General features: G+C 42.1%; 2 protein-coding genes across 2 annotated transcripts in view; both read right to left on the reverse strand.

Moving 5' to 3' along the window:
- Positions 1 to 976, reverse strand: part of tsen15 (TSEN15 tRNA splicing endonuclease subunit) — a 3273-nt gene extending 2297 nt beyond the window's left edge. The window contains exons 1-2 of the mRNA XM_019877742.1: positions 648 to 976; positions 479 to 560 (exon numbers count right to left, since the gene is read on the reverse strand). Coding sequence (XP_019733301.1) covers positions 479 to 560; positions 648 to 695 — 130 coding nt within the window. The 5' untranslated portion in view covers positions 696 to 976. The remainder of the gene's footprint in view (positions 1 to 478; positions 561 to 647) is intronic.
- Positions 977 to 2914: 1938 nt separating this feature from the next.
- Positions 2915 to 10750, reverse strand: LOC109520488 (Krueppel-like factor 9). Its single transcript, XM_019877739.1, has 2 exons — positions 9909 to 10750; positions 2915 to 7352 (listed from the first exon to the last, which is right to left on the reverse strand). Exons 1-2 carry the CDS (start codon positions 10426 to 10428, stop codon positions 7111 to 7113), a joined length of 762 nt encoding a protein of 253 aa, XP_019733298.1. The 5' UTR covers positions 10429 to 10750; the 3' UTR covers positions 2915 to 7110.
- Between the last annotated feature and the right edge of the window lie 2041 nt (positions 10751 to 12791).

Consider the following 12791-nt stretch of genomic DNA (forward strand, 5'->3'; position numbering starts at 1 on the left):
GGCGGGTGGAGCCCCCCCCCCCCCCCCCCCCCCCCCGCGACCCTTGTGAGGATCGAAAAATAGATGGATGGACATCGCACACCCCTCCTATTACTTATTTGTGACATTATAAAATTCTACCAGTAAGCAACAGTTTAACTAATAGTGCTATGGTGTGTCATCCATGTTTATCATCATAGTATATCCACATGGTGGACATGGCTACCCAGTAAGCATGTCAGGCTGGTGACATAGTATCGGTGTCCTCGTGTCGATGTATTTTTCGAATGAGTGCCGATACACTGTAACGACGCAGGTACTGGTATCGAGATCGGTGAATACTTTGCAGAAATGTCAGGCAGTGGTGGAAAAACACTTTACTAGTTCCTCTTCTAGCATGCCCAAGTTGGTACTACTGGTACCCTGAATTGTCTTATTAGTTAGGATAAAAAGTGTACTCGTACTTTGACAGTGAGGCTCAATTTCATGGCAAACGTACCCTCAGTGAGATCCATGTAAACAAGGAAAGCAGCATGGACTTGTTCACTGTCTTCCACCTCAAGGTTCATCATCTTGACATACTGAATGAATACAATACGCACACAGTGTATTTTAGCAGCACATTTATTTAGCAAGGCGATAACTCAAGTCATATGAAACACACTCACCACTGGATGAAGCAGCATCCAGTTTGGTGACTTTCCTGACATGTCCATGACTGTACCGACAGACGCTTAAATTCAAAATTATAACTGGGCCACGCCACTGGTGGTATGGAATGTGTGATGTGTCGCTCCTGACCACTTTGCCCGGGCGTTAATGTCGATGTTTCATGATATTATTTGTCGAGTGTCGTCCTCATTCAATCACCTTGGCGTAGACGAGGATAAATCACACAGAAGAGTGGAATAATTTCGCTTGTCTAGTGCCGGGACATCAAACTAACAATTTCGAACACACTCCCTCACGTACTGGGTGTGTGTAACACTTAAATATGCTCGTCATGGAACAGGCAACAAGTTGTGTTCCGACTAACGATCTCTGAAAAGGCCTAAAACAGACACGCAGTTGAGTATTCTGTATAAAGTATACAATATAACATACTTAACTATGATGATAACCCAATAAGTGTTCATTTATATTGTATTATTATAAACAAGTGACATTTTTTAAATTATATTTAGGTCGCATATCATAACCTTATTATTATTATTATTATTTTTTTTTTAGAAAAACATGAAAAACTTAGCCAAGTTCTGAGTATCTTTTATGTAACTTTTGTCACAGTACAATTCCGATATATATATTTTTACAAATCCGACCTGGGCCTCTTTAGTATGTGGATTTTTTCGGATATTTGTGCGATGCGTCTGGCGTATGCCCGCTCGGGTAGAAGAGAGAATGCGCGGGAGACTACTGATGTTGTCCACGAATCTCCAGTTGTTTAGAGTAACTGTTACTTTTGTATTTTTCTCTAATCACATCTGAAACATGTGGCATAAAGTAGATTTATGCGTCGATAACAGTAATTCCTCCACACAGTCATTTTAAAATGTCGACCAGATTTCTGAGAAAAGATGTCGAGTATGTTGGTATTAGTGGAACACCGGTGGAAATGGTGGATGGCAAGTACGAGATATATAAAAGTGAAAGTAGTCTATTTTGCCGTCATAGTTTCGCTGCCTTCCCTAACATTTATTATTGCGCGTTACCGCCAAAAGGTGAAATTAATGACTTGGGCTAATGTGTATGTTTGGTTACCAACGTGTACTGTCACATTTGTTTGTGCTGGTGTTTTATTTAGGCTAGGTTTTATTTAGCTAGCTAATACTATTAATGAGCCTAGTGTGAAGGTTGTTTATGTCTAAAAATGTAATTACTAAGAACAGTCGATGTAACATGGGTTCATGATTGTGTCCAGGCTATATGCACTGAGTTGTGCTTCATGATCCTCTAACTTCCAAGTGCTTTGTCGTCAAAACATTTTGGTTTGGTAGCTTGCTGTAAGTACTTTATTCCTTGAGGAATATTCACATATTTGTAGGATTTTAAATCTTACATATGTCAAGATGATACAAGGGTTTGATCAATTCAATGTGATGAAACGTCTTTACACAATATTACAGCGCTAGGAACTGTCAGTGGTAATAACAAAGCCTTCGCTGTCAGCAAATATTGGCAGTCAGTTTCAATATCTGGCAGATGACTGTGTTTATGAAGGAATATCTTTATTTGCAGTGCCTTGAACTCCTCCCAGGTGCAGGCCAAAAGCCAATGACATACTGCCAGAGTACAAGGACACACATTCAGGCCTTTAGCTACCAAAACATATGGAAATTGTATGATGTTTATCAGCATGTGTTGCTGAGGGTCAAGTTATAATGAATAATAGTCTTCATGGGAAAGTAGGTAACCATGATTCTGTCACCCATCACTTTGTAGGTGGTGTGGCACACACAGCTACAGCAGGTGCCTGTGGTCGAGGATAATGTCAAATATGAGCCGAAATTTTGCAGCCAGTTGGAAGGAGGATGTGATGAAAGTTGGACTTCAATGGGATCTCACGTAAGTAATTGTAGGAATGTACAACAACAAGGTTTGTCCATTTGAGCAGAGGTGGCAAAAGTACTGTACTCACACTTTGGGGAAGTACAGAGAGTTGTGTGAAGAAAAAAAAGGATATTGTACACCGCTTTATGATTTTAAGTCATCCAGTTTTTACCATTCTGTATTAGTTTAGGACATGACAATTTTCCACAACTAATACGGTAATATTCCTGTTTGATACTGATCTTGTATTAGAACTCTTGATTGTTTAGGTACATCGAATAGTGAATTAAAACACACTTTTTTAAAAATCACTTAAATTTGGCACGGCTGTTAACAACAGTTCTCTTTGTTTTTTTCATCAAATAATACAAAACAATAGACGAACTTGAATAAACTTGGGGCTTTTTATTAGGGGGGGAAAAGGAAGAAAAGCATTTTATGTCAAGCAATCAACGGAACCCTTTTTTAAATATGAGCAGTTCCATGTCACAAAAGTAGTTATGAAAGTAATCAAACCACACAAATGATACGTTTCAGAATAAATTAATCAGCTAAAAAGAAATAAAACATGCTTGTGTCACAAAGGAACTCTTGAAAGCCTGTTACTAAAGAATTGAACAAACCTGAGAATATAAATATCAAAACAGCTTGTTGCAGCAATTATTTCACTCCACAATTCCTCCTTAACTAAAGCCTTTTCATCAGAGGAATTTTTTTAATTAAAAACAATTTACATTAATGTTTAAAAAAGGCATCAATTAAAAAAAAATACAATGTGCACATCTTAATTAGTGTGGCGGAAAAAATTTTTTTTGTTGTTGTAATTCCTCAGATAGGCAGTACATAAAAAGGAAATCCAAAATGGATAATGCGTCCAACAAAGCACATTCAGTGATATGAACAATTTGGACTGAGCTCTTGCACAATTAATATCTGCAGTGAAATGACAGATTACCAATATTTATATATATATATCTTTTTTGCGTTCCATTTCAGTAACTCTGCTTTGGAGCAAAATTCATGCAGCTGAGTCATTAACGCTACATGTCAACGACAGAGGTTCAATGAGAATTGCGCGGAAACTGTTGATGTTGCAACAGGATCTTGCCGTGACAGACACGTGTTGGATGGATTTTGCAGAGACAGAAAAAAAAAAGAGGAAAAACTGTGAGGTATGTTCTTATTGCATTATGACAGCTTTAAATCTTGGAGAGTCTTTGTGAGGACACTTGTGTATGTGTGAGAGAGGAAATTGACAGAAGTACATCCACTGGGAAGCAGGAAAACAGGTAGTTTTGTGTATCCGTATGAAAAACTGTCCGTGCGTCCAGAGTCACTGCCAGCAGTAACCAAAAACTGATCAAGAGGTGTGAAGACAAAAAAAGTGGAACACTTTTGCAAACACAAACTCCAGTGGGTGCAGGTGTCATTGGTCTGAACAGTGAGACGGTAGGAGTCAATATCAGCATAAGGTGCCTTTGAAATGTCCCAATCTTATCAGGAAAAATCTTTTTTTATTGAACTTCACATTCATTGTATCATGTTGATGTTAAGCGGTTAGAAATGATTCTTGGTCAAGGTCCCACAATTTAAAAAAAAAAAAAAAAAAACCTCAAGTACATCCAATGAACAAAACCATTTCCATTAGTCTGGTATGCTTGCAAAGGTTTGGCCACTGACCTCAGAATTTCTTTCTTCAGTTACCTTTTCACAACGATCGAGTGATTCTGACGAAGAAACACCAAAGGCACTTCGTGTTGACATTGACCCGTATATAAAGATGCGCTAGTGGTCGTTGAACGGGAAAAAACAAAGACATCTGCCGCATAAGATGAAACAATGAGAACAAATCCGAGTCCGTCTGAGAAATCAAAACACGGTCACCCCCTTTGAAAGCCCTTACGACAAAAGGCAGTTTGACAACCCAGCAACATATTTTTAAAAAGTTACACAGTGTTTGCTTGAGGACACATAGCAACACTGCCCCGGCGTGTTTTGTTTTTTCCAGCCAAGAACTGTACACCTGTAAGACAAAAGTGCCACGTTGCATAAGGAGTATGTGTGAAGAGCCCCAAAAGAAGACATAGTGTTTATACCTCTACAATGATCAAACTGTAAACATGGTGCAAAGTAGTTTTAACACAGTTTAAGGCTTTCAGAGTGTCCTGAAGAGGTGTTGAGGCTAAAGGAATAGGTCCATGCTGGACAAACAGTGTGTGGGGGGGAGGGGGGGGGGGACTGAGGTTTGCTTTGTTTCATCCTGCAAAAAAGAGTGAGTGAGTGAGTTGCCCTCTGACACGCTGCATTGTGGTACCATCAAACTTGTTTCAATTACGCCACTCACAAAAAGTTGTGAACGTTAGTCACATTGTCCTGTTAGTGTTATTGTTGGCACTGCTGTTAGCGGCTTTAGCTTTTCCGAGTTAACATTTTCACATCCCGGTGGGTCAAACACGGAATAAGACTCTGAACTTAACTTTACACTCTGCTAATGCAAAGAAATCATTGAAGGTCCAACTTTGTTGAATTACACTGAACCGATTTGACTGGAGTCAATTTTGAAGCTTAAGACGATAACAGGCGGCTGGTGTTTTTCTCTTGTGTTAGTGTGCGTGCGTCTGGAATCTGGAAAACACGCAAAATGAAGAAAAAAAAAAGTCTGGACACTGAACTGATCGCACTGCGATGCTTTTGGTTGAATCCACATCACATGATTTATGGACGGTGTTGACGAGTGTCTCCATTAGCGCAAGTACGGGCCTACGGTAGCTTCTGCTGGGTTTTGGGCCTTTTGTAAGTGGATTTTGGGCCATTTTTGCTGTGTGGCTTTAAGGCTCTTCCTCTCATTTGTTATTGGAGGTCAACCCTATATGAATCAAATATGAATTCAAACAATGCAACAAAATCGAGCATCTACATGTTGCGTATTTAACCAAATCACTTTAACTTTGAAGCTGGGCTGCAAGATGGTGCCTGCGCGTGTCACTATCCAGACTTTCTTTTCTACGCTTTTGGGACAAAACAAAAGAGTGTGGGCCCAAGCGTCAGCAAAATCAACTGAGATGCATTTGGAAATTAGGCCTTTCTCCAGCATATTTGGTATTTGCTCTCAACATCACCGCTATCTCCTTTCTAGTCTCTTACAACGCTAACAAATCAAGTTTTGAACTAACAGAAATGTTGAATCACACTTTGTACCCGTTCTTTTTCCTCGGATAGTCAATCTATTTAGCTCAGCAGTACCACATGAACGCCGCACGGCCAGAGTCTTGTTTTATAAGGCTGCTGTGTGAGGAAAACCTGGCACCCTCAAAGGTATTCCGCTGTCTGGTTCCACACTATTTGTGGACTTGATGCTTATACTTTGAAGGTAGCGCCTCAAGAATCATCTGTTCTGAGCAAAAAACAAAAAATAGAAATCTAAAGAAAAACATAAAAGCACGCACACGTGCACACCAACACACACAGGCAAAACCTTCCTATGAAGCCCATACGGTTACCCCTAATATAAGGACTACATCACATGTATTACTTCTGCTGCTAGCTGCATTATACTTTTTTTTTCTACATTAAAAGCTTAAAGCTTATATACATGAGCATCATTATTAGACATAATACTACTGCGTATTATGTGTCAGCGTTTCCAGGAAGCTAAAGGATGTCTTTAGGATGGCGTGCAAACAGGTCGCCTACAGTGAAGCTTGAACCACTTCATGGCCAAATTCATATTTGATCGATGGTTCGATTTCATTTCAAAGGAAATAACTTGGATGATGCTTTCAATGCAATTTTAAAAGACAAAAACAAAAGGAATGTATCGCCACTAAAACTTGCAAAAAACATGGAACCGGCAGCGCTAGGAATAGAAATGATCTAGTTGTAGCTGTGCTAACCTATCATCATATTATTATTGTGCTACCCACAGTAAATAAATGCAATTGTAGAATACGGCAACAATTTACAAAGTAACCACGAGATGACAGAGGAGATGTGGCTGTTGTGTTGCTGTGATGTGCAGATTTCGACAGAGAAAGAAGTAGAAAAAAAAATCCCTGCAGAGTGTGAAAGTCTGACATGACTTTAGGGTTGGGTTGATTTTATTTGTTGTTTTTTTTTTTTTTTGAGGGGGGGGGGGATCAATTGAAATCTGCTTTTTCGATTCTCGAGGGGGGATTTTCTGCTTTGTTTTAACGCCACACTTCTCTTTTGCGACGATTTGAAAAGGTGCAAGCGAGCGGACTAATTCCGGGAATCGATGAAGTGGAATCGAGAAGCACATCAAAATCTGAACTGAAGGATTCGGAACTGGTCTCAGTTCAATACCAGCCAATGAAACCCAACCCTTTTCATGTTGCAGGTGGAAAGTGGTCACGTGACTCCTCTGTGGGGGATGCGCAGCGAATGCTCGTCGCCCCTCACATCCAGCCCCTGCGTTGATTTGGGTACGTGCACCTCTTCAGCACCACATAGCAATGCTTGTATTTTTCCTCAATGAAACAAATTGTAGCTGGTTAACCCCCACTTGTGACCACGAATGCCCCCCCCCCCCCACTTCCGCTCACCCCGAGTAACCTGAACCATCTAATGGTGGACAGTCGGGCTGGGAGAGGACATGCCCTTGTTGCGCCCCAACATGGCGGGCTGGAAGTCGGGGTGACGCCGGGCGTGCTTGATCAGATGGTCGCTGCGCATGAAGCGCTTGTCGCACAACGGGCACAGGAAGCGTTTTTCTCCCGTGTGTGTGCGGGTGTGGCGGGCCAGCTCGTCGGAACGGGCGAACTTCTTTTCGCAGTCGGGCCAGGTGCATGGAAATGGCCTCTCGCCTGAAAAACAGGAGCACCGCACCGATAATTTAGTGTGACCTTGTGCCCACATACCTTCCCTTTGACTAAAATCAGGCATGCATCTTTTTCTTCCTTTCACTTAACTGAAGAGTGAAAATATGTCTACATATCACGGCTTTTCTTTCTCCCGGGCCTCATGCAAAACATGACCGTTTTTGCAGTGGTCATTTTGCCGTGTCCGGCAAGTCGCCACCTACTCACGTGGTGTTATTTTGTCGTGAATCACACGAGAACTCGGTTGAGTGAGTTCTAATCAAGGCATAGAAATCATATATTAATTTTCGTCTTTGTTGATGAACTAACGTGTCCATAGATTTTTGCCCAGTCTTTATTAAATTAACTACATTTTCGTCTCGTCTTCATTAGTCCACGAAAATGTATACTGATTTTGTCCCAGTTATTTTTTTAATCTCACCTAGTCCAGTTTTCGTCCGGCGAAAAATGTGCATTGACCAAAATATTTCTCTCACGTTTTTGTTAACTAAATGAACACTAAGTAAGCCCTCTCGTATAAAGTAGTGTTTGGGCATCATCTTGTGGGATCGAGGTGCTAAAGCCCCTGTCTCACAGGGTGGCAAAGGTTTGTGAGTGCTTGTAAAAGTAGCAAATGTTGGTTTTTCGTAAGGGTTCAAGGTTGCAAAGGCATTCGGAAACAGGTTCGCAAATGGTTTTCTTGCTGCAAAGAAATATTGATCATGTTCAAAATTTGATGGCAACAAGAAAAACTGTTTACGGCCTTTAAAACTGTAAATGTCTGGCGAACAACTGTGCAAACTTTTGCAACCTTGAAGGAACCCTGACAACAACAACAACAACAACAAAACTTTTACTATGTGGGCAAACACTCGCAAATGTTCATCGTTCAGTGCGCTACTACCTCAAAGAACAATGTTGAAGTGAGGGGATGAGCTTCTCTGACACAGGGCTGGTGCTTTGCCTCCATCTTGTGGCATCTATTGGTATTTACACACCTTAAAAGATTGGCGTCCATTGCATGTGGGTTTTCGCTAATTGCGCGAGGGCTGGGCGCCTATTCCCAAGAATTATGTACAGTAGATTTCATTTATTTTTAAAAATGTCAAACTACAAGTGCTGATTGATGGAAATGAACTCAACTGCAAAAAAACTAATGTAAATCAAACATTTGTCCATCGCTGCAAGGTAGAAATGCTGCACACATGCAGGAATGTTCAGGCAGGGAGGCGTAATTGATTTAGTACAGTAAAGTTGTTTTATGGGCACACCCATACGCAGGTATGCGCTCTTTTATTGCACAACTAACGAATTTTACCAGGATTCATGTGTCACAGTGTGTGTTATTCCCATATAATTGTGTCTGTATTACTGTAGTGGTATAGAACTGACTTGGGGCTTGTTGCACAGTGAAATATAGCAAAAAAAAAAAAAAAAGCACTGAGGAGCAGGGATTCAGATCCTACAGATTATCTTTTGCTAAACTACCGCTAGCCTTAATCTGCCACAAGCCTCCACGAGTCGAGCAGGATAAGAGGAGGATGCTCGGAGCCATTTTCAAGATCACAAAGGCAAACCACGTTGTTGTTGCAGACCACTTTGTGGGCGTTTCCATCGCAGTTTTCTTTGAGCCATTTCCTGTCCTTAATCCCTTTGCGCCTGCTCGACGACCCCGAAAGCACCGTGTCCCCCATCAATTTACGCAAGAAAAAAAAAATAATCACATGTTCGTTTTATCTTACGGGGAGAAGGATTGTAGAATCTTCAACACACTGGGCGGGTTATATTCGTTACAACGACTTCACAAGGAGGTATAACGTAAACATTTTAATTCCCCAGAAAATGTCTAATTAAATTTGCGTATGGGAGGGGGTGGGCGTTTTTGCCCACATGGAGCAAGAGGAGGATTACATTTGACTGACAAGTGTTTTCAACATAATAGACGGATTTGAACATATTTACTCATTTAACCGACTTAACCAGGGCGTGTAATGTAAATTTTATTATTTCCCGAGCCTTCCAACGTCTCATGACTATTGCGACGTTCAATGTTTTCGGACTTTTTTAATTTCACATAAAAGATGCTCACTGGCGCGTGTGTGTTTGGGGTGGGGGTGTAATGCCAATAGCTGAGTAGTGTGGTGTACTGCCATCAACAGGAGAGAGCGTGTCTGGCAAACGACAAAGCGGAGGTTTCGCCTTACGTTCACTTCATATGCAAAGCGAATCGGGGAAGAGGTTCGTCACCGGTTTTAACGTCCAGCCCAGTTCTTTTGTTAGTTTACTTCTTTGTCGACGTCGCTAAGGGGGTAGCTTTTTTTCCTCGCCCCCTCCTATAGCTTTTGTTCGACAACAGGTTGAGGGCCACACTCGATTAAATAAACTGACACCAAGATAGGCAAAGTTCTCACAAAGCGGAAGGAAACACTTTACTGTACGAAAAGTTATACATTACGTATTTTCGATGTTGCCTTCACGGGAGTTAGGGAAAGGGGAGAAATTGAGCTAAAGGCGTCAACCATGCGCCACAGCATGTGACCTTACTCACTGTTGTTTCCATACCTGTGTGGGTCCGGATGTGTGCCTTCAAGTGGGATGATTTCCCGTAAACTCTGTCGCATCCGTCAAAAGTGCAGTGGTGCCGCTTCACGGGGGAACGAGGTGGGCCCACGCCCCCGCCTCCTCCTCCTCCCGCTCCCCCCCTCGGCGGTTGCTGTCCGGGCACCGGAGTAGCGGAGGGGGTCATGGTAGGGGTGGTGGGGTCCGACAACGTGGTGTAACCGCTCTCCCCACCGCACGACGAGTTGCTGCTCTCGGAGTAGGCCGACATGGGCCGGAACTTGCCGTGGAGGTCGGTGAGGATACCGGCCACGGTCATCATGTTGGCCCCCTCCAACCTCAGGGTCTCCCGCACTTCGCGGTCCTCGCTCGAGCCGTCGTGCTCCCCGGGGAGCAGGCCCGCGGTAGTACTTGGCTGGCTTGCGGCGAGGGCCACCGGGGTGGGTCTGTGCAAAACGGGACCACTCGAAATAGAAACCAAGCACTCGGCGGCGAAGTAGTCAGAGGACGCGGTGACCGACATTGTTCGTCTTGGGGTCCAAAAAGTAGCAAAAATAAATGAGGTGGGTGGCGGGGGGTCCAGCAGGCAGGAGGGGCTAACTACTGTAGTCGACTCCCGACCTCGTTTTTATCAAACTCGACGTAGCCGCACTTGTAAACCCCATAAAGAGCTCCCACTGTTCCGTAATAATCAAGTACATCAAAGAAGTGTACAACGACGGCTAAAAGTGGGTTAAAATGGTGCCAGTTGCGCCGAGGCAACATGCGCGTACCCCAACGACGGATGGCTCATTGTGTCTGACTGAGCCGGTGGTAAACCTACGCCCCCTGATTCGGACCGCCGGGTGCGTTCAAGGCCCATGGTTATGGAAAAAAGCCACTTCTAAATGTGTGTGAATATGGGCAAAACAACAGGTTCGCGTCATTTTGGATGCAAAATGTTACACATTTTGAGGAATTTAAAATCCGAACATGCTTTTAATCGCGAACGTAGCTCATAAGTAGATCCAAGGGTTGCCCGCGATGAAAGTTCTCCCTATGTGTCGCTATATCCAATTTTTCTCGTAGCTTGAACGCATCTTTAACGACAAAATGCCTGACGTCGCAGCACGGGCGTGGACCCATGGCAGGCCTGGCGGGTGCATCGTGGAAGGCTGGCAAGCTCCAGCTTCGAGTAAGCAAGGATGGTGGGAGGAGTGAAGGATGAAAGGCGTGTGGGATGATTGGGACTTTTTTTTTTTTTTTTTTAGCTAAAAATGTACATGGCTTCCAGTCATCCACTGTTTGCATTTTTCAAGTCCAAAACCGAGACACTAGATGGCTCTATTCTTTTATGCGTCAGTACCAACTTGTAATGGACTGATGATAGGCTGAGTTAGTGCAAAAACCAGAAGGACTTAAACCCTGCACTTAAGTAGAACTACAGACATTTGTGTCAAACAGACTGGTAAAAGAAGAAGCATTGGTTTAACTCCAATAAGTAAAAGTCTCGACTTTGAAATGTACTGAAGCACAAAATAATTCCCCTCTTACTAACTTAACAGTGGGTACAAAAAGTCTGCGCACCCCTGTTCAAATTTTTAGCGGGTTTAGGATTCCTAAATAAAAAGTGCGATAGAGAGATGCAATTTAAAAATCAAATAAAAGCCTACCAGAACATTTGAACGTTTTTGAGGTTAATCTGAGGCACTTTAAATGGTGGTGGGTCTCTGCTGCCTCCTATTTAACATGAAATTGAACCTGATTGGTTAATTCTAAACACACTAACCGTACCTCTGCAACCACATCATCTCAGTCTTTGGGTTTTATTTCCTCTCTTGGCATTTTTTTTTTTCAGTTGAGTTGAAGATACTGTATGTGTATGCTCAAATTTTAACCATTATCACTTTACGATACATATTTTAACAAAGCAAAATTGGATTTTACTTGATTGTCTTCACTCACGTTTATCATCAATGCTCTCATCTACTTACTCCACAAATTTGAGTTCTGCCAACATCCACTTTTATTTTCGGTGCTGATTGTTTCTCTTTGTGCTCCTTTTTAATGCACAGAAACCTTTCTATTATCGACGAAGAGAGAATGTGCTGTGTTGCTGGTTTTAGTCCATTGAGCATTACATTTTGCAAAGACTGCCTCTTGTCATTTTAGATTCCAAATTGAGTTGTAATGTCGACATTTTAGGCAGTCACAGATGACAGTGCATAACATGCAGTTGCTGTTCTTTTTCCTCATGCGTCCATTTTCTATAACGCTTATTCTTACTTGGCTGGTGGGTGTGCTCGGGCCTATCTTTAAAGGTAAAGAAAGATTTCAACTATATTTCATGTAAATAAGTCACTTCGGGCCGAGAGGGGCTGTGTGTGGTCACGTGACTACCATGCTCCGTTTGATCGGTCAGATGGAGTCGAATGTCCCTGGTAGTTGTGTTGGCGTAACTGAGTCATGTGACTAGTTTCGTGCAAGCAATAGTAAACGCCTCTAAAGAAAGTAAAAGTTGCAGCGGAAAAGAGCTCAATGTAATCGCATAAAAATGGCGTCTCTTCACAAAGATGTGCAAACAAAAGTAACATGTATGCAGCATTAAAACTCCTCTGACAAGTGTAATTTATCCCCTCAAATTACTGAAGTTAACGTAATTGAGTAGATGCTACCAACTTCCGCTTTTAACATACGCTGGGATAACTGTAACATTATGAAATAAGGACCATGACAAATGAAGGTATTTCAAGCTTTTTGTTCAAAAAATGTTAACAAAATAGCAGTAGTTCAGAGTACAGGACATGAACTACACTAACATACAAACATTTATAACAATAAAACTAAAAAGAAAAAAAGTGCAAGTACCGTGCAATATGGACAACGTTTTATCTCCCGATATAAGGA

The sequence above is a fragment of the Hippocampus comes genome, unplaced genomic scaffold (genome assembly GCF_001891065.2).
Source record: "Hippocampus comes isolate QL1 unplaced genomic scaffold, H_comes_QL1_v1.1 scaffold317, whole genome shotgun sequence".
NCBI lineage: Eukaryota > Metazoa > Chordata > Actinopteri > Syngnathiformes > Syngnathidae > Hippocampus > Hippocampus comes.